The sequence below is a fragment of the Platalea leucorodia genome (genome assembly GCF_965183815.1).
Source record: "Platalea leucorodia genome assembly, chromosome: 18".
Lineage (NCBI taxonomy): Eukaryota > Metazoa > Chordata > Aves > Pelecaniformes > Threskiornithidae > Platalea > Platalea leucorodia.
The window spans coordinates 9,530,049-9,550,563 of record NC_138840.1 but is presented as its reverse complement, the minus strand read 5'-3'; the positions used below and the strand labels follow the sequence as shown (position 1 = coordinate 9,550,563).

The following is a 20,515-nucleotide window of genomic DNA, read 5'->3' as shown; positions in this document are numbered from 1 at the left end:
TCTAGCACAGCTTCCCTCCGAGCGTTCGTTTCTATTAGCACTAAAATGCCCCGAGAATAAGACGTTCCCCTCTGCAGCCTGCCCGCTCTCCTGTTGATTACTGCCGTACCCACAACTGGTTCTAAGTACGTCCCGCTGCAAAGCGAGGTATTGCACCCGAGAGAAGGGGGCACAACGTGCAGCCCCGCTGCAGCGCTGCTGCTTTCCCCGTCACTGGGCAGATGAAAAAGCTTTGCAGATCTCCCAAAAGGCAGGCAAGAAGCATTGTCCCCGAACGACGTGGGGAAACGACCGGGGTCGCTTATTCTGCGACCTCTATAAAAGTCAGTCAGTAAAAAAACATCAACTGAATGACACATTTATTATACAATTCAGAAAGAAACCCTGAGTTACCAGCTGTAGAACAAAGTTAAGTTAAAAAAAGGATGGTTTGTTTCATGGGTTCCTGCTGAAGGAAAGGAAACCCAAAAACGTTAAAAGCAGCAGCCAGAGCCAGCCCAAAGCCTCAGCTTTGCTGAGAAGGTTCCTTCGGCCTCTCCACCTGCGCGGGTGACGAACGCCCGGGGAGCGACGGGGAGAACGCGGGGATGGGAGGGCAGAGGGAAGGGACGAGCCGAACCTAGCAGGTATTCTGGGCAGCCGAGCCTCCGCGGGGGCGGTTTGGAAAACCCGTGGTTTGCTTTGTTCAGAGAACCGTCTGGGCTGGGGGCGGGCAGGGGAGAGGAAGAAACGGAGTCTGAAAAATCAACCTTGTACTCTGAACACACGCACAAAAAGTGAAGAGGAGGGACGTCCTTTCCAAGCGCAAGTGCTGCTGGCTAGGAGGCGGCGGGGCTGACTTCGGGAAGGGCATCCAAAGGTTCAAGGGAGGAAAAACCCCAAAACCTAAACCCCGAACGTTACATGGTCTTTCAGCTGCAACGGCGTTGGAGAGGATTGATTCTAAGAAATGACGTAGCTACAACAAATATCTGGCCCTACGCAGGAAGGGGTGAATCAGCTGCTTTTTGTGCCACTTGACATCAGTTGTACATTTTAGTTCTCATATACACAGATGGATGTCTTGAAAAATTGACAATTTACACTTCAAAGAAGTTTTACAGTGAAGTTTTCTCAGCAAAGATCAGTCCACACAAGGAGGAGCCAGTCTCTCAGAAACAGAAAGGCACTTGGCCTTTTGAGAAGTCCTCAAGGGAGCCCCCGTGCAGGCGCTGACCGCCCCGTCTCCTGCCCCCGCCTTCGGTGGGCGTGCAAAGTCCGGTGCGACCGCGCCGCGGCTGCGGACCGCCCCGGCCTCACAGCGTGGTGGAAGGAAGTTTCTTCACCCGCCTCTGTGCCAGAATGGAGGATTCGATGGGCTTCAGCTGGGGGCTTGGCTTGGAGCTGTTCAGTGCAGAGTACGTGGCAGCCATCGCCCCCTTGGAGAGAAGGCACGAGAAGTCATTTAAATGCAGAAGAGGTATTTCAGGCTCACGGCTTTACAAGATGAGGGACCAGAGTAGCCAGACCCACAAAGGAAGCCTGAAGCATTTATTTATTTTTTTTTCAAATCTCCCTCCCGTACTGACACGCAGGCTTTCCTGCCGAAAAACCAGCTTGCCTTGTGTTGCCTCCCCCGGCCCACACCTCCCCAACCATCCATCCTGCTTGCCCACACCACCATCACCCTGCCTGGACCGCTGCTTTCCAAAGAGCCCACGGTGCCCGAGGAACCAGCTGAAGGCCCAGCCCCGGCTCTGTACCTTCACAAGCTGAACGTCCTGGTGGTTCAGCTGGCTCTGGGGTAAGCTGTCCTTCTGGGTTATCCACGGGTGCTGCAGGACCTGCTTGGCTGTGAGGCGCTGGTGAGGATCTACGTGAAGCATCTTTGATACCAGATCCTAAGGGCATCGTTTGGAAAGTTAGACTTCAGAAGATTTCATACTTTAAATGCAAAAATACTACCTGTCCACCCCCAAATTAGGATTTAAAGTCAGAGGCCAAGTTTAAAGCCCCCAGACATCAATCGCCTTTTGTATAAAATATGTGAAAACCAAAAGGTAGGCCTGGGAGGTACAACACAGCAGCAAACCCCGCATGGGCCAAGCACGAGGTTGCTGTTGCACGCAAATATTCACAGCCAGAGCTAAACCCAAGCGGGGAGAGGCACGCTGCTGAGCTGCTATGGGGGAGATGGGCAGCAGCTACGCTGCCGCTCTGCTCCGCTCTCTTCTGCCCTCCCTCCCCAGCCTGCTTTAACCTTGCCTCACGGCCACTGGCCGTGCTTGGCCTCGACCCTTTCGTGCAACGCGGATGAAGGGCAAACCGCACCTTGGCCATGTCAGAAATAGTGTCCCAGTTGCCTCCGCTGACGGAGAACTTGCCCCCGCCTATCCGGGTCAGGATCTCTTCTGGAGTGTCACTGGGACCATTTGCAAACGGAGTGCAGCTGGGGAGAGAAGAGGGAGCCGTTGATTTACTGCCCTGTAACCCAGCCGGGGAGCGCCTCCAGGTAGCAGCGACCGACGAGGAGAGGTGCAGAGGCCCAACGGCCGCCGCGGAGCGTGGCTGAGCGCAAGGCGGTCACAGCCCCAGCTGCTGCCTTCCCGAGAGACAGCGGCGCTTACCCTGCGAGCATCGTGTACAGGAGAACTCCCAGGCTCCAGATGTCGCAGCCCTCGTCGTAGCCTTGGCGCTTTAGTACCTGAGCAGAACAAGCAAAGGGAAAAAACAGCGTGTTCGGTTCTCGTTGTTGAGCTCGCTTCAGCTTGTGAAGAGCGGCTTGACCCCGTGTGCAGCCTGTAGGCAAAGCTCCTGTAGCCCTACCGAACAGCAACCTCTCGGGCTAAAGATCAGGATTCAAATCAGATTTTTGTTTCACGGAACAGAGGAACCCCCCAGGCACATCGAAACGACAAGCGAGAAAGAAGCCGCGTTCCAGCGCGGTGACACCGCACGCGTGCTCCACGGCGCGCCTGCTCTTTCTTTCTTCTGCACCGAGATAAGCGAGCGGGAAGTCATCCCCCCTCCTTTCGCAGGTCAGCTAATCAGGAAGGGAAGCCGCCTAGGAAATGACCGGGGCTTTGAAGCCTCAGTTCCCCAGGCAGACCCCCTCATAAGGACAGCACAAGTTGGAGGACCGCACCTGAGATCCCCTATTTGTTTGTTACTACAGGTGGTATTTCTGTGATTACCTCTTGCAGGACGGGCTATGCCGGCGCAGGCTGGCGGTAGGAACGGGGCAGAGCTACCTGTGCCGAGCACAGGCTGGGGAGGGACGCGAGAGCTACCGAGGGTCTCCGGTCAGTAAGGTGCTTACCTCGGGTGCCACGAAGTTTGCCGTATAACAGGGAGTCATGAGAAGGCCGTTCTCAGCCCTGAGCTGCTTGGCAAAGCCAAAGTCACAAATGCGAATGCTTTCGGGGTTTCCTGACTCATCCACGTAGAGAATATTGCTGGGTTTCAAGTCCCTGTGAACCACCTGCGGAGCAAAGAAAGAGCCGTTCTCATACCCCTGGAAGACAAAGGTCTGAAGCTGCATCAGGACACTCAGCCCTGCTCTGGCCCCGCAGCTGGCTTGCCAAGACAGCACCGCCAGCAAGAAATGATGGTCTGGACAGGCACGGTTACTCCCCGGAGGAGAGGGAGCCCAGCGCAATGCCCGACAGCTTCCCAGGAAACCAGATGTAACCATACTCACCCCTTGGGAATGCAGGTACTCCACCGTTTTACAGATCGTGTGCAGGACTGAACTGGCTTCCCTCTCCGAGAAAAATTTCTGTCTGAGGATTTTATCCAGCAGCTCCCCTCCCCTCATCAGCTCAGTCACCAGATACACGTACTTCCCATCGTCGTACACCTACCGAAGCAAACAGGGAGGGGTTAACCAAAATGGGCTTCCAGAGCTTCCCCTTGGTACTTCTGCCACCAAGAAGCAGACAGAAATCACCAATGCGGGTGGCTCTGGGGATGCTCCCCCAGCCCAGAGCGACGCGTGGAGCCGGGCCCCTGGGCTGCATCGGGCCCCCCGGACCAGTCGGCACCTCCTAAACCACAACGCAGGAGAAGCCATTCAGGTGACACTCACGTCTTTCAAGGTGATGATGTTTGGGTGCTGCCCGTATCGCAGGAGGATTTCTATTTCCTCAGAAGGGTCTCGCTTGCTCTTGTCGATAACCTGCAACAGCACGGAGCAGCGTTGGCCACAGCGGGGTGGGAAGGGGGCCAGGAGAAAGCAAACAAGCTGGGTGTTTGCAGCCCTGCAGCGATCCTGCACCGGAGCCGTTCCCTGTCCCTGCCCTCTTTAGCAATAAGCTCTAGAAGGCCCCGAGTTGCTTCAGCAGTTCTGCGTCCCCAAGCCCCAGTCTTATGCCTGGCTTTTTTGTTCAGGGCTGACACAGCCACAGCAAACTTTGCAAAGAAAGGTGAGATACGGTCCCCCCCGACAGAGAACGCTGCTGCCCCGCTACTCCTAGGTAAGAAAGCTCGTGCAGTTACACGCCCAGCAGCACAGAAATTGTCCACTGAGGCCCTACGCAAGCAGGGAAAGCAATTTCATTCCTGGATGCTATTTTGGTCCTCGTGGGGATAAACAGAAATCTGACGGGGGAGTTCAGTTCAGATGGTAAATCTCAGACCTTGACTGCGTATTCCATGTTGGTTGCTTTATGAACGCAGCGTTTACACACTGAGTAGGAGCCGACGCCGATCGCCTCCTTCACCACGTAGCCGTCGCTGAACTGGACATTCTTGCCGTGCAGCTGCTGCGAGAGGAGAGCGGAGGGGTGATGAGCTGGGAGGGTTCAGGGCAGGGCCCGTGCAACCGCAGGAGTTCACTGCGACAGCGCGAGCTGGCAGACTGCTGCCTGCTGCATCCCACAGCTGCTCCTCCCGGCGCGGGAGAGGGAGGAGAAGGGAACGGGGCAGATGTAGGTCAGTGGGCTGACGCTGCCTGCATCTAGCAGGGTGCATGTCGGCGGCCCCTTCCCACCCCCGGGCATTTACGCAGCCCTCCCGCGAGCACGGGTCCACCTGGGAGAGGAAAGCAGACTCGCGGGCCCTGGGGACCTTTGCCCGTGGCAGTCAATAGAAAGGGAAGAACAACAGGATGCAAGAGTTCAGAACGACGCTGCCTCGGGCTTCCCCTTAGCTCTGCTCCAGGTGGCCCAGGGGTCCTGCAGACCCGCTCTGCAGGAGTATTTCTGCAGCTTCAAACAGTTGTTCCTCCGTCCCCACTTCTTACCTGTACAACCGAATGCAGAGGTGACTGGGCAGGTTTCACCTTGCCATCCTCCATCAATCCGGTCGCCACAAAACTGAAGCCTCGGAAGAGCTGATGGGCCCCTGCGCTAGGGGGGATGCCTGGGGAATCTGCAGCAGGAATTGAGAGGCAGCCTGAGGAGGGCTAGCCCTGCAGAGCAGAAGCCTTCCCCCTGCTCCCCAGGAGCTCTGGCTCCTCTCTAGTTTATTCGAGACAAGAGCCACACCACGCAGCGCTGATCTTACCTCGTACCACCCCACGTATCTACGGCTGGGCCACCTCCTCGCTGCCGCAACCGTCTGGAGCGGGCAGCGCTGGCAGGAGGCAAACCTGGCCCTGCTGGCACCGGCAAACCAGTACGAAGCTGTACAGCATCATTTCACACAGGAAACTGGCTTTGCCCGAATTCGTACAAACCTTTTGGTGTACGTGATGTAAATTCTGTGTCAAAATAGAAGGTGTCATCTGGCTGGCCGACGGCAGGCTTGAAGGGTGGTTTGATTTCCCTGCGGTACAGCTTCTGCAAAACAAGACAGCTCGGAAGTGCTCCGACAGGTCAACGCTCACGTACCCGCTCAGAAGGGTGCGAAGCCTTGCTAGGAATGAGAGGCTGAGAGGAGATTTTGTGAAACTAGAAACAGCTCTGTGGCTTAGCATTTAACTACAGCTCAGCAGTCCTCCCTCGGCTTCTTGGCCAAGGGGGTGCTTTTGAGTCAGTTTGTGGGGAAATACTACAAGTTCTACCATATATTAAATCAAGAAAAAAAAGCATTCTGTAGGTACTTGGCCCCGCTGCAAGAGCAGTACCGACAAAGCATTTACCTCGCCAGGCTCTCCCACCTCCCCCTAAGTCCCCCCGGGGCTTTGCCGACCGCCCTCTCTCCCGGGACAGCCGGAGGCGATGCCCTGGGAGGACGTTCGTATCCCCGCGCTCCCACCAGCAGCCTTTTTAAATTGCTTCTTGAAGCAAAAGTTTGAAATGAGCTTTACTAGCATTGCTGGAGGTTCAGTCTAGCAGCTTGCTGGGTGCCTCGAAAGCACTGAAAGACCGATCTTCAAAATCCCTTACCAAGTCAGGGAAAACAGGGAAGAAACAAAATGACGTGGGAAAGGAGGGAGTTGGCCAGAAGCAATTGGGAAATGCCGGTGCAGTTATCGCCCTGCTCCTCTGTACAAAACAAGGTATTTCCTTGCCAGAAATGCCTCCCCGAGTCCTTCCCACTTGGTGGAAGACAATCTGTGTCGTGCCGAACCCCAATTAAAACCTGCACCTCACTGTTGAGAGGTGAGTAAATTCAAACCACGGCGAGATCATAGGCAACTCAGGTATGAAAGAGTTATCCACACGACAAACAGAATTTTAGTTTTGGGAAGGATTGTTGGAACAGATGGAGCAGGGACTGGTAGCTCTCCCATAGCTGGTTAGTCTGCAAGCATCACGACCGCGCTGCTACTGCAGCCAGCAGAACTGCGTTACTGGTGCTGAGCGGTGGGGAAGTTTGCTCTTATATTTCCAAAACTCACATTCCAGTCAATGGTAGAGTAGAAAGGATGGCGCTTGATCTCTTCTGCCCCATCTGGTCCAGAACCTGAAAGAGGCACCCGTGGAGTGCGTTGCGTTAAACCACCGACGAAGCGAAGGCTACCACGTATGCAACGCAGCCCGGTATTACGGGGAACCTGGCTGTAATTAATCGAGCCCAGTAACCGAGCGCAAGTGTGAACATGCTGCTGACCCACGAGGGCGTGAGAGGCCCCGATACAGCATCGGGTGTATTCAGAAGCCAAAAAAATGCCTTACCTAACCTGTTGGCTGGATTCCTTTTGAAAAGGGCTCGCAGGAGGCTCTGTGCCTCGGCGCTGAGGAACTGCGGCATGCCCAGCTTTGCTCTGGAGGGGAAGTTACGCAATCGGCTGCAGGTCTGAAGACGTCAACCCGCAAGCCGACTGCAGCACCTCCACCCCCGAAGTACAATCATCTGTTTGGCATTTACGCTGCACCCTTCAGACTAACTGTTGATACAAAACCGCTTGCCAAATAATGCCATTAAGTTGCAAGAACCCCCAAATTCCACCACCCTCGGTGAAAGAGCAGAAGCTCACCTCCCATACCTACACGAAAGAGAAACCCCTCTTACTTGAGGATGAGGGTCATCGTCTCCTTGCGATCCTTCCCCTGGAAGGGCAGCGAGCCGGTGAGCATTTCAAACTGGGAGGGAGGGAGAGGAAGGAGAGGTCACAGGTCTGAGCACGCCTGAGGGTCGCACGGATCCCACTGCACCTTCACCTGGGAGCTCGCCAAAGCGAGCGAAAAGCTTGCGAGCGATCAAAAGCCTAGCTCTGAAGATCGCAGACATCGTATTTTCTCAGAAGGAGCTGGGTTCACAAGGTTTGCAGCGGGCACACGTCCGAACCAGCGCCTGCTCCTGCAGGAGCCCTCGGATTCAGCAACCGCCAGACGGTGGCACCAGATCTGCACGGACACCGACGCCCCAGCGCTGGGGCTGACACCCCACGCACCCCACGCCGCGCACCCCAGGCACCCCACGCCGCGCACCCTGCGCTCGCTGGGACAGCAGCTCTGCCTCCCCCGAGAAACACGCGTCCGGGGCTGGACGCCGGGACAGCCCGCTACAGAGCCCTTCCAGGGAGCCCGGAGAACATCCCCAGGTCAGCGCGCCCGCGAGACGTGCAGCATCACGTACGGGAGTTTCAGAGCCACGGCTGGAGCAGCCGCCAAGCCAGGTCCCAAACGCGCCGGCGGGGTACGTACCATTAACACCCCGTACGACCACCAGTCAGCACTGTGGGAGTGGCCCTGCCGATTCACAACTTCTGGCGCCATATACTCCACCGTCCCACAGAAGGAATAGGCTTTCTTCTCGTGGTCTATAGCCTCCTTACTCAAGCCAAAATCTACATAAGAGAAAAACTGTCAGCCTGCGCCCACGTGCTCTGAGCCATCGCACGGAGCCGAGAGGCCTAAGAGGAGCTCCGTATTTCAAGAACCAGCCTTGCTGGAGCACAAGGCTTTTGTGGAGTCCCTCACCTGTGAGTTTGATGTGCCCTTCTTCATCCAAGAGGATGCTAGAGCATGAATGAAAAAACCAAGTTGTTACTGTCTGCAACGAGGGCCGGTGAGAACAAGCACCCACGGCAGAGGCTGGTCTGAGGTGCTCCCCGAATCCAGAGCAGAAAGTTATCTGTCCCTTCCCCCAGCGCTTTAAGCTCCATCCCCAAGACGCGAGCGGGACAAAGAGCCGCTCCCTTCTCTCTACGCCCTCAACTTCGCATCGAGCGAACGACCCGCACGGGTTACACCACCTCTGGCCCCCCCACACCCCAGCAGGAATAACCAAGTCGCGCAGCTGGTATGCGCCTCTGCGGAGGCCCAGCCTGGTGCCTTTTTCCTCCGAAGGCTCTCGATTACTTAAAGCTGGAGCCCGGAGCCTGCCGAGGATTACTGCTCAGACACGCGGCGCACACGTGCTGCCTCCGCAGCGCTCCTGGCCCCAGCTGCTGAGCCGAGGAGCAAGAGCCTGCTCGATTGGCACCGCCGCCTTCCGTCTGCCCGGCCGACGGGCATCACCCAGCTCTGCCTCTGCGGATGGAGGCTGCGCCGTTTGCTGACCGCAGGCTGGGACCGAAGGACTCGGTTCCCTGCCTCGGCTGTGCCGCACGTACTTCTCTGGTTTGAGATCCCTGTATATGATTCCCAGGCTGTGCAAATGGTCGAGCCCCAGAGCCAGCTCTGCCAGGTAGAACTTCACGTCCTCCTCGGTGAACATGACCTGCGGGAAGGGAGAGGGCGGACAGGCGCCGGGGTTACAACGCCGGCAGCGGGACCACCTCCGCTGCACCCACGCGAGAGCTTTTGCATCCATGTTGCTCCCTTCTGCCCTTTTGTACTGAATTTTCCCAGGCTTCGCCTGCCATCCTGAAGTATCAATTAAGCAGCAACGCCAGAGAAACCAAACAAGGTTGCTAAGCAGCAGGCAGGTTTTTAAAAAACTCTTCACTTTCGTTACCCAGGTTATGTTCCCAGTTGTCTTCACCTGGCACAACTCCTCGTTACCCCTCCCATTCCCTGCCCTCGCCCCGTCCCAGCGAGGTGACACAGCCAGCCAGCGCTGCAGCAGAACACGGTTCTCGCCTGGTTTTGTTCTTAGCGCGATGCTCAGCAGAAGCCGCTGCGGAGCCGAGACCTGCCTCCTGTGCTGCTGCTTTTCTGCCAGAGGACAGGGCTCCTGAGACACCCTCTCCCGTTGCCAGCTCTGGGCTAGCAGCAGGTTGGAAGCTGGTTTCACCCCTCTCACGGACTTTGCAAGGGTCAATTGCTTCTCCCGGCAATTAAGCCCAGATGGACCGAGAGCCTCAGCAACCCACCGAGATGCCAGCGCATACCCACCTCTTTGGAAAGCCGAGTGAAAAGGTCACCTCCTCGGAGGAAATCCAAGATGAGATACAGCTTCCCCTCCGTCTGGAATGCTGAAACACAAGCCGGAGCAGGAATCAGCCCGCTCCGCTGAGGGAAGGCTCCGTGGTGTTACATTAATCACTTAAATCCCGATGGCTCCGCTCGTGCAGATGCCCTGCATGGTTACTAGCTTAAACACAGGGAGGGCTAATTATTTGGGGTAAATGAGATAGCCCGTCCGTGGTGGTGAAATGGGAGCTCACCAGCAGCACTCTGGCACTGCAGAAAACGCTCATTTTATGGGGGGCTGGCTCCCTTTCAGCCAGCGATGTTTCCCCGAGAGAGGCGCTGGTCACTTCACGGGGAAGGAAGCTGTCCTCGCCGTCCTCAGAGTCAGCGTTAATCCTGCCAAACTCTGGCTTGACGAGTTAACTCTGCCCTCTCAGTTTCTCCTGATTTAATGTTTTAATCCCAAGGATTTGATGTTTAAACCTCTTCTCCCGGTCTACGCTCTGTCTCCCATTCAATAGCTAGAGCGGGCACGGGACCAAAGACCTTTCCAGGACAGGATTTGTGTTAAGGGGATTGCGAAGGCTCCAGAGCAGCACAGCCATTGAGGGATACAGACTGCTCCAGGCCTCTTCTCCATTTCAGGTACCTCCAGAAGCCCGGTAGGGACCACGAGAGGCTCTCAGCATCCTCCAGGCAGCCTGCTGCTGGATGCCTCGTGCTCATCTACCTGCTCGTGGTGGGAGTGCCTGTCGTAGCATCCTTCTTTATGGTGCTTAAAAGCAGTCAGTGTCTGTTCGAGCCTGCAGCCCCAGTGTCCCAACTAGCTTCACACTCACCGTAGTGGAGTTTCACCACAAAGGGGTGGTTTACATCGGCCAAGATGTCCCTCTCTATCTTTGTCCTCACTCGATCACGCACTGTGGGAAGAGAGGGGAACAGCTCAGACACAGAAAAAGGCAGACGGTGCCCTGGTGTCAGCCTTGTCCCAGCCTTAAGCCCTTTGGTACCAGGCAGTTGAGCCAGATCTGTTCCCACCTCCATCACTGCAACAGGGGTCTTTTATAGACGGAGAGAAAAGGAGGCTGTTTGGCTGAGAGGGAGATGATTCTTTTTCACCCAGTCACCCTGGGGCCAGCAGTGACGGCTGGGACACTTCCCCAGAGCTCTTTAAGACATGGAGGATAAAAGCATCGCAGCAAGAGCCTCCTACCTTTCAAGGTCGCCTTCTTGAGCACTTTCATGGCATAGAGGTGGTTGCTGTCTGGCGGCGTTATTTTTCTCACCAAGAAAACCTGAGGGAGAAGAACACCACATTCACCAGGCACTAAACATTAGCAGTAGGAGCTGGATGCCTCCCGAAGCGGCAAAGCTCACAGCAGCCCTAAGAAGCAGCTGGCCACAGGACTGTGGATGTACCTCGAGCTCTCCATGTGAAACCCCGGGGGGTTTTCAGGAAAGTGCTGTGTGTAGGCTCCGCTCACCCCCCGTCTCCAGCCATTACAGCACTCGTGCTTTTGCACTGCACTTTCCTCCTCTCCAGCCTTCCAGACCTCTTGCTCGCTCCCGTGGTTCCCCTGGGGCTGGGGCTGATGCTTGAAGCACAACGTACCACAAAGCCTGCGGGTGACTTGCTGGTTCGGCAGCCAGAGCAGCCCCTGATTGTTCAGGTCCTGCATCCTCGCTGGATTTTTGCCTCCCTCCCTGATGGCCCGTTCTACCTGGTTTTGGGCAGCTTCAAAAAGACACCGCCTTTCTTTTGCATAGAGCCACTGCTGCATCTGCCCAGGCAGCAGCCCACAGATCCGTACAAGCCCCCGCTGACAGCGCTGGGAACGGACTGACGTGAAGCTGATTTAACGTGCGAGCAGATGGTCTGTAAGAGACCGGGATTATTTACACATTGAAAGAGATAAGAGTTACAGGCTACTTCCTTCCCCCTTCACAGAGGGAAACTGGACCGTGAACAGGGGCCAAAACCAGATGCCCACAGCATCACTTCTGAGAAGAGAGGAACACGTCCGAGTCCTCCGAGTCCCCGGGTCCACCGAGAGCCTGGCAGGCAGCTAGAGAGCCGCAGGCGGCCCCTCTGTCCTGCACGACGCCTGCATTCACAAGCAGGCTGCTACTCCTTTCTCCTGATCATCTGAAAAAAGAATTACAGGGGAGCTTTGGACACCCAGGCTGGCCCTTATTGAGAAGGCATCACTACAGCTCCTTTCACGTTAGAAGCAACCATTTGCTAAGTGGGCTCATCAGTCAGATTCTCACGATCTGGTGGGAATCGGGAAAGCGGTTTCCTTGAGGATAGTCCCTTTTGTCATCAAAATCATTCATCTGGCATGACACGTCGGACGAAGCGAACCCACCTTGCCGAAGGAGCCCTGTCCCAGCACCTTCAGGAGCTCAAACTGCGAAGGATCGGCTTTCTCGGAGCCTTCTTTCACGTGGTGCGTGATGTTGATTTCTTTCACAACACCTTCGCCCTGAAAAAGAGGGGACACGGTTGACTGGGAATACACTCCCGAAGGAGGGAAAGCAAGCCTTATCGGATTAAGGAGCAAGGATTGTAGGTACAGACTCGCAGGAACCACATCTGAGAGAACCATAAAAGTTGGTGCTTGTCACAGGTATCTCCTGGCTTCAACATCTGGAATACATAAGTGATCAGCAGGCTCGCACCGGGCAGCCGTGTTAAACATCCAGCGCGCTCCCCGAAGGCTCCGCTCCTCGCACCGCAGGTGTTGCACGCCTTTGAACTGCATTTCAGAAGAGTGCTTGAAAAGCACCTTCCTTTTTAAGGCACTGGTGGCAAAAACAGGAGTGTTTATGCCACTAAGAATCCCACAACACAAAAATACGGCTCTGTTGTCAAAACACGGCCAGGGCTGGCAAAAATCAGACATGTTGGAGCCCATCTGCTCAGCAATCTGAGCAACTCTGCAACATAAGTCTTAGTGCATCTTCAGCACATACAGATGATGCTTTAGCAGACTCAAGCCTTCAAGAAGATTGAGGGGAAGCCAAGGTCTCTGGCACATGTTTTGTTTAAAACACATTATTTTATTTAAAAAAAAAATAAAGAAGAAAAAGAGATTTAATCAGCAGAATCTAGAATACACTCGCCAACGAAGCACACAAGAACGGCCACGGACCCTGAGGTGATGCCGAGACACCTCCTTGCCCCAGCAAACCTCGTCCATGCCTCTGGTGCAGCTGGTCCGTACCTCTGGCCCAGAGTTGGGCTCAACAGAAACACCTTGTGCTGCTTTCTATTTGCAGCCCGAATATAAAGAGACTTTTTATACTACTAGCCTTCCAGCTGTGCCTTTCCCTCTGCTTCTCCTGATCGTGCCTAGCCAGTAATCTGTACCCAGGTTTCCTCCGAGCTCTGTTCCATCCCCTCTCCGGGCGCAGGCTGGGCTCAGCTTCCCACTTCTACGGACAGGAGCCTTACTCAGGCCAGAAATCCCTTGTAGCTGTACGTCTTGTAAGCAAGTCCAGGCTTCTCAGCACTTCAGTCCCTCGTTATCCAGTGTCAGACACGGTCTGGTTGCTATTTGGACCTGAAGGCCAGCAATTATGTTCCAGAGGGCATTAAACTCGGTTGCTCTCTGACCCTAGGGCAGATGTGGCCATCAGCGGCTGCCACAAAGCTGGAACTACTGTTTAGTTTTTCCCCTTGCAGCACTGGGGGAAAAAAAGTGATGCTTTGTTTTCTAAAACTATTCAGATACTTGGTCTGGAACCCACCTAATTGAAGCAGCTTTTAAAAACAACAGGAACCAGGTTTCGGGCTCTGCCTCTCCTCTGCACCCCAGCCCACTCCCCACCCTCCCAGCACCTTCTCGGGGAGGGTGGCCTTGCCAAGCGACCGCGGATGTGGTTGCCTACCTGCACCGAGCACCCTTCCCTTCCCGCTCTCACGCTTGGCTTTTCTCTAGATTAGGAAGTGGCTTTGTTTCCATGCTGGTAGCTTTGCTCTCTCGAGATCCTGCATTATTCAGCCACCAAGACCCAGCAGAGAAGCCCACGCTCCCAGCGGTGCCGCACACAGAGCCCGAGCACGGGGAGAGGGCGGGGGGCAGCAGCTCCCCCCGCGCTACCCTGCCTTTTGCTGGTCTCGGTGATCACAGACAAGAAAGATCTGACAACCCCTGTAACAACAAGTTTTCGTGTTCTGTACGATCTCCCAGCTTAAATCGGGCACCTTACGCTTCTGGCGTCATTTGGAGGCTTAGTCCACGGCAGAGAGCTGTCGGTTAGGAACGGCTTCCCACCGCCAGCCGAGAGCCTGAGCGGGAGTCAGCCAAGAGGTCTCCTCCTGCTAGTCCTTCCACGGCCTTCGGCTCTCCGGAGAGAGACCCACCGCAGGGAGAGACCCGGGGACGGCACCAGTGGAAGCTGTAGGCTCTTTCCCTCCCCCTCATCTTCATGAAACCACTAGAAACCAGGTCTACAGAGCATCAGCGCTTGTACAGCCTTGCATATTTCACCCTGTAGCATCGCACACCTATGCGGGGAGGGACATTTAAAACGAACTCCTGTATCCACCTCCGAGGCACCTGGGCCCGTCCTCCTACCCCGGCTCTTCAGGAGCTGCGGAGCAAGGTATTTCCACAGCTGTGGGAATTCTTCGCCTTGGCCAGCAGCAAGACCCGGTGTGTTTAACTGCACGGGGTTTCAGCAGCCCAGGCTGGATCTCAAGGCAGGCAGAGATTTGCATACGCAGCCTGGCAGCCAGACCACATCGGCAAACACAGTACACGCCAACTAGACCAAAAGTGGCGTCGGCGGAGACGCTGTTGGTAGCTTCCTGAGAAAAGCTTTGGGATGCCATTTGGCATCTCGCTGACAGAGGGGAGGTTTCCTCCCATGGACTCATCCAGTAACCGGCAATTCAACAGTTAGGACCCTGGAGACCAGCTCCTGCAGCCTGCTTAGCAGCACACCAGAACAAGTCTCCAGCACAAAAGCACCTGCGTGCCACCGAGCTGTAGCACAAGCAGCCTTTGCTTGCACCGAGATAAGTTCCTTCCAATAGCACCATTAAGCAAACTGTCCCAGAAAAGCAAGAAAAGAAAAGAAAAGCAAATCAGACGGCTCCAAATATCCATAGGAAGCATCAGCCCACCTGGATGAGCAACCAGCGACACCAAGTGAAGCAAAGCGAGCTAGCGGCAGTACTGACCGGGCTGGAGAGCTGGCCGGGGGCAGGCAGCTGCAGGCTGCAGGGCTTGGCTCGATGTTTCCTCTGCAGCCAGAGCGTGAGGAAGGCGCAGATGCGAGGAAGTTTAGGGTCCCTCTCCATTCTCCCATCCCGATCAACATCGCACAGCCCCAGTAACCGCCGCCCCCGCGAGCTCCCGGGGAAGCACGGCCGGCTCCCGGGGACCAGGGAGGCTCCCGCGGCGCTGCATGGACGCCCCACGCTTGAGGTTGCCGGATGGAGGAGATACAGGTGGTTAAAGCCTGGCTGGCAGATGCGCAGTGGAGACGAGCGACTCGGTCACACGGAGGCAAGTTCACGCTCCCACTCCCCAGCAACAGCGCTTGTGGTTGGGGCTTTTTTTTTTTTTGGTTTTGGTTTAAAAAAAAATAAAATCTCACAGCTCCTTGTTCACATTTGGGTTCCCTGGTTCAGACAAGACGCTGACAGAAAGCATACACGGTGTAGTTAAAGTGACCTCCATCCAGTGCTGCATGAACCTCATGCCAGGCTGTGAGCTCTGGGGGTATTTCCACAACGGGGGAATATTCTGAGACGCCACTTACTCTTTAAAAAGGAAGAGAAAAGCTCATGAAACCCCACGCAGAAGTGTGGTACCACCTCAGAAAGCTGCACATCTCTTTGCTCTCACACTGGCACAGGGATGATGGGTCACCCATGATGGGATGCAGGGTGCATCGATCCCGTGGGCAAGTCCTCTGGCATCACTAGGATTTGCATCTAGTCCTCTGTCTGCTTTATGCTGCACAAGAGCCCTTGCCACGGACGCGGGAGTTGCCCAAGAGCCACCCTGGGAAGTTCCACGCGAGGTATTTTTAAGGGCATTTCTGATGCAGACAGCTTCTGAGCCCGCTGCCGCTCGGCTTCATTGGCAGGACAGAGAAGAGGTATTCAGATCGCTTGTTTTGCCTCCTTCCCCCTCCAAGCCTGTTCCCCTTTGACCTCTCCCTTGGGTCAGGACAGACAGATGTTTTCTGCAGCAAGACCCCAGAAAGTGCAGGTAAGAAACCCCTCGAGTAAAAAGACACCCACGCACCTTTGCAATTAGAAATAACCCTGTGTCAGCCTTGATTTCTGAATTGCTCCAGAGAGCGCAGAGTACGAAAAGAGGATCTTGGTTTGGACCCAGAGAGACTACTTATGACTGTCTTGCCTCCTCCGCCCCCATAACGTGCTCTTGGAGAACCAATAACGAAAGAAACAAATGACTTAATACCAGCAAGGCAGCTGGTCCCAGCTCCACAGAGGGATCCTCAGGAGCTGATGAGGTCCAAAGCAAGGGAGCTGGGAGGAGGTGCCAGAGAGCAGCGTGAAACGGCACCGTGCCGCTGCTCAGCACACGTCTCCAGGGCTGGGTTCATGCTGGCACCTCCTTCACTCTGCCACGGTCCCAGTGAAGCAGAAACCGTGTCCACAACGACAAACGGTGCCGAAAGATGAGCGTCACCGCTTCCAAGGGAGCTTTACATTGCTCAGTGAAGCCGCGCAGGTGCTGCAGCCAGCCAGCTCTCTGCGTGTGGGCCCGGCAAGATCGGATAAACCTCGTCCCGACCAAGACAATTTTGCATGTTGTGTTATCAGGCACTCGGCGCGGGGAGAGGAGCCTCCGAAAAGCAATCAAAAAACCCCGCTGTACGTCCATGCAACTAAAACACTGGAGCACCCGCCCCAGCAAGCTGACAAGATCAGAAAGCCACAGGAGACACAAATGACAGCACGGAAAGGGGTTTGGTGTGGGGAGGAAGGAGGAGGAGGAGGATGAAGTCAAGTCCAGGATGTCACGTGAGCAAGTGAGTAATAGCTGTTTTCTGTATTAGCAGTCCCACCTAGCCGAGACGGGCTGGCAGGGGCGTGCTGCAAGAACAGGTCTGGTTTTCAGAGAGGTTCTTGCAAGCACTGCTTACGCCCTCGCACACGTGGGACGACCCGTCATGGGAGAAAGTGCAGATGAAACGCGAGAGTCTCCTCGAGGTGCACATCCGCAGCAGGCTCTTACCTTGTCTGCCGCGTCCACAAGCTCTTTCTCTATCCAAGTGATGTCTGATTTTGCCTGCGGGACAATAAATGAGCGTCAGCACAGAGGGGCTGTGATACTCTGCTAAAGTTTTCCCGACGAACTTGTTTAGCGAGGCCCGGTGAGCTGTTTGCAGTCGCTGGCGGTGGCCCACCAGCCATCGCTCCTCGGGACGCGATTCTGAGCCGCGCTGGCGGCTGCAGGAGAGCAGCCGGAGCCAGCTGCTGTTAAAGGCTTCGATAAACTCTGAGGGGCGGTGGAGAAGGAGACGGTGCCGGCACTTGGTCACACGTGTGCCCCAAGAATCAGAGCCCCACCGCCAAGGAGAAAGAATTCATTTCTGGCAGGTTGATTAACCTCTAGATCAGATTTTACTCTCAGCTACACCTGGACAAACTCCAGGAGCATCTGTCCGGGGTCTGCAGGGAAGTTTGACACCCCCGTGGCCAAGAGCGGGCTTCTCTCCAGGGGCACGCTCAGCCTTTCCAGAGCAACCAGGAGGAACATATTCAAATACCCAAACTCACCACATCCCCGAGGGCAGGGCCGGGCCAGCCCAGCTGCTCCCACAGCTCCCTGAGCAGCATTAGAAATGTCAGTTTATGCTGCCTCTGGGGCCAGATGCAATTCTGTGACCCTTTATGGGTCACAGCATTTCAAGGGAGCTCAGAAAAGAGCTGCTTCTCAGCTGGGATGTGGCTCCTTCTCCCCAAAAAACTCAGCTTAGGGGAAGAAGTAAGTTTTTGCAAGGTCAGTAAGTTTTTGCAAGGTCAGTAAGTTTTTGCAAGGTCAGTCCCCAAGCCTGCTGTATTTTAATGAACGTACATAGATTTGCTATCACATCTAGGTACTCTTTCACCTGGTTTTGAGATAATGAGCTAGGTTTGAATAGAAAAATCACCCCCAAAAAATCAAGTCAGATTTGAAACATTTCCTCCGAGAGGTTCAAGTCTTTGGCTGCAGATGAGACAAAACTCGTGACTGCGGACAGAAGGGATCCAAGACTCGAGCTGTGACTTCTCTTGTGTCTTTCCGAGCAGTCTGTCAGCACGACGGAGCCCGCGGCGCTGGCAGGGCTCTTCGGCGCCGGCAGCGTCAACCGGGTGGGCGCAGCGCGGGGCAGAGCGACCTGAAAGTAGGACAGGAGCTACGGAGCGGCGAGAGAGGGAAAAGCGAGCCTTGGGGAAGGGAGGAGCTGCCTGAAAACAGTGAGATTAGAGTTAAGAATTAACTGATTTTCAGCTCCGGAAGGACTGAATCAGATCGGAGGGGGCCCTTGCAGTCGCCTCTTCCCCTTCCTCCCCTCCATCGCGCTGCCCTGGCTGCGGGAGCGGCCACGATCCCGTTCGGTCTGGGAGAAGGTGGCTGTCCCGCTGCGGGAAGCGGATGCCCGGGGCAGCCGGCTGACACATCTACCAAAGCCACAACTAAACCCCTTCCCGAGCACCCAAAAGCGATCACAAAAACCTCAGCGGCTCCCCCCCGGGGATCACACCCACCCACAGGGAAACCAGCTCCTTCACGGCTCCTTCGCTGCTCCGACCAGCGAGCAGGCACCAAACCCCGCCGCGGACCAGGACGGACCCATTCCTCTCCCACAAGCACGGATCTCTCTGCAGGTCCACCCTACCACCGCGAGACACCGCTCCTGCGAGCCACCAGCCATCTTCTGACACCCACCGCCTCGGGGGAGGCCATTTTACAGATTCCTGCACCACGGGGAAATGATATTTGCTGCTCCCGGAAAATAAAAGGACACCCCTGGCCACCGGCCAGCTCTGAGCCCAGGAGGTCGCTCAAGGCAGAGGAGGAGACAACTTCTTCTGAACTTCCCAATGCCACCTTCGAACTGCCCAGACGGCTTAGTCACCCTAGATCAGGGGCTGGGGACATACATACGGGTGTTTTTTTTTTCCCCAACACCAAGTTCAAAATACAAGTCCTCTTTCCTACTTTCCCCTTTTTTGAGGAAGGATTTTACAAGCCAGAAGCCAAGAGACAGGTTTGTTTTTGCTCGCGTTTTGTCACTTTGCTGGTTGAGACAGTCACATCTAAATGCAAGGGAAAAAAAAAACCTGCAAGAGCTAGAAACAGATTACGCTTTTGGCATTTCGCTTCCTATTCATCAACAACTAACCAGAAGCTGTTTTAATTTCTGTTGCTTCAACACATGCTCTGGTCCCAAAACACTCCCAAATTCTGGCAGCACCTAGGAAAGACACTTCTTAGAAAGCAGTTTTACCACCAGAAATGCCTTTTCCAAAAGAGAAGTCGTTAATTAAGACTGGGTGAGGTCTGGCTCTCTAAGGTCAGGCGATTCACCAGCTTCTCATGTCCTGCAGAAGAGACAGAGCACAGTACTGTATGCAGAGCAGATATTTTATCAGCTAGACACTTGCCTCCTGGATCCTTGGCTTGCTGCGAAAGAGGAGCCTCAGCATCTCCAAAGCTTTAGGCTGCTATTCTCCCATACTTTGCAAGCTGGCTTCCGAACTTAGAGCGCTCCGCAGCGCCCGGACCAGCACGAGAACCCCGAGTGTAGTAGTTACGTCACTGGGATGTATTTTGGGAGTTTTCGCTGAAAGGAAACTGTGGTTTCGTATGGGGAAATTGCATTGTGTGGCGATGGCTGCACAATACCAGCAGCCAAATGAAAACACTGGATGGCTTTACGGGTGCTTAGGCATGGCTCTTTCCATCAGCAAATCTCAGCAGGCTTTTCAAGAGGATCAGCGTGGTCCCCGTGTCACAGACAGGAGAACAGGCGCAGAAAGAGCAATTTCAGCCACCGCACAAAGCAGCGACAAGCAACTGAGAGTCTGTGCAGCTTTCTTCCCCAAAGTTAAGCTGGCCCTGCTCTGCGCAGCACAAACGCTGAGGCCGGCCCAAACCTCCTCCCTGTAGGCTCAGCTGGATCGCAGGTCTCCAGGGCAGGAGCCAGGAGGAGGCAGCTTCTGCACCCTTCCCTGGTTTGCCCCTGCCCCGTGTCAGAGTCGCCGCTCGGTCGGCTGCTGTATCGGGTCTTTGGGACCTGCTGCGAGGCCCCGCGTGAGGTTTGCACACCGACATCTTATGGGAGGGTTGCACAATCCTGCCCGCTTGCTCGGGGTCAGCTCCTGCCCCGTGAGGCTGCTCTGCACCCTGCTCTTGCACAGCCAGGGATGCCTTAACACAGCCAGGGGGGAAGGAGATGGGAATCGGCCGAGTCAGGCAGCACAGACACGGGGACTGGAGCGGGGAGGGATGAAGGGCTTCAGCCCTACGGCTCTGAATCAATTCTCTCCCAATTTATATGTTTGCAAGGAAAGGAGTGAGCCGCGTGCGTGCTCCCAGTTCCCGTCAAGAGGCCATCTGCATTTCATCTATGCAAAGCAGATGCCCTAGATGGTTTCAAAAGTTACCCAGCTGTTTCACCAGTGTCACTGCAGGGTCCTTTGCTGTTCTACAGAATCCCTTTAGCTGTCCCTGCTCTGTACCTTAAAAAAGTCACAGTTCCTGCTGAACTTCTTTCCAGATCCACGCAACTTTTGCAACTGCTAAGCTGCCTACTGCTGCCCTGGACTACAGCGTTCAGCCTGCTGCCAGGCTGCAGGTGTGTCTCCACGG

General features: G+C 55.3%; 1 protein-coding gene across 2 annotated transcripts; it reads right to left on the bottom strand.

Annotated features, from left to right (window-relative positions):
* Positions 1–390: 390 nt before the first annotated feature.
* On the bottom strand, positions 391–16,941 carry RPS6KA1 (ribosomal protein S6 kinase A1). Of its 2 annotated transcripts, none has more exons than XM_082329600.1 (21): positions 16,892–16,941; positions 12,035–12,151; positions 10,879–10,960; positions 10,505–10,585; positions 9,648–9,727; positions 8,924–9,030; positions 8,289–8,326; positions 8,013–8,155; positions 7,378–7,448; positions 7,041–7,129; positions 6,764–6,828; positions 5,657–5,759; positions 5,222–5,349; positions 4,617–4,742; positions 4,067–4,156; positions 3,680–3,838; positions 3,299–3,460; positions 2,607–2,683; positions 2,311–2,428; positions 1,743–1,880; positions 391–1,418 (listed from the first exon to the last, which is right to left on the bottom strand). In XM_082329600.1, the coding sequence occupies exons 3-21, from the start codon at positions 10,907–10,909 to the stop codon at positions 1,296–1,298; spliced, it is 1,929 nt and encodes a 642-aa protein (XP_082185726.1). In that variant the 5' UTR covers positions 10,910–10,960; positions 12,035–12,151; positions 16,892–16,941; the 3' UTR covers positions 391–1,295. The 2 variants fall into 2 exon arrangements, with proteins under 2 accessions (XP_082185726.1, XP_082185725.1); XM_082329599.1 differs by lacking the exon at positions 16,892–16,941 and adding an exon at positions 14,857–15,116.
* Positions 16,942–20,515: the final 3,574 nt, after the last annotated feature.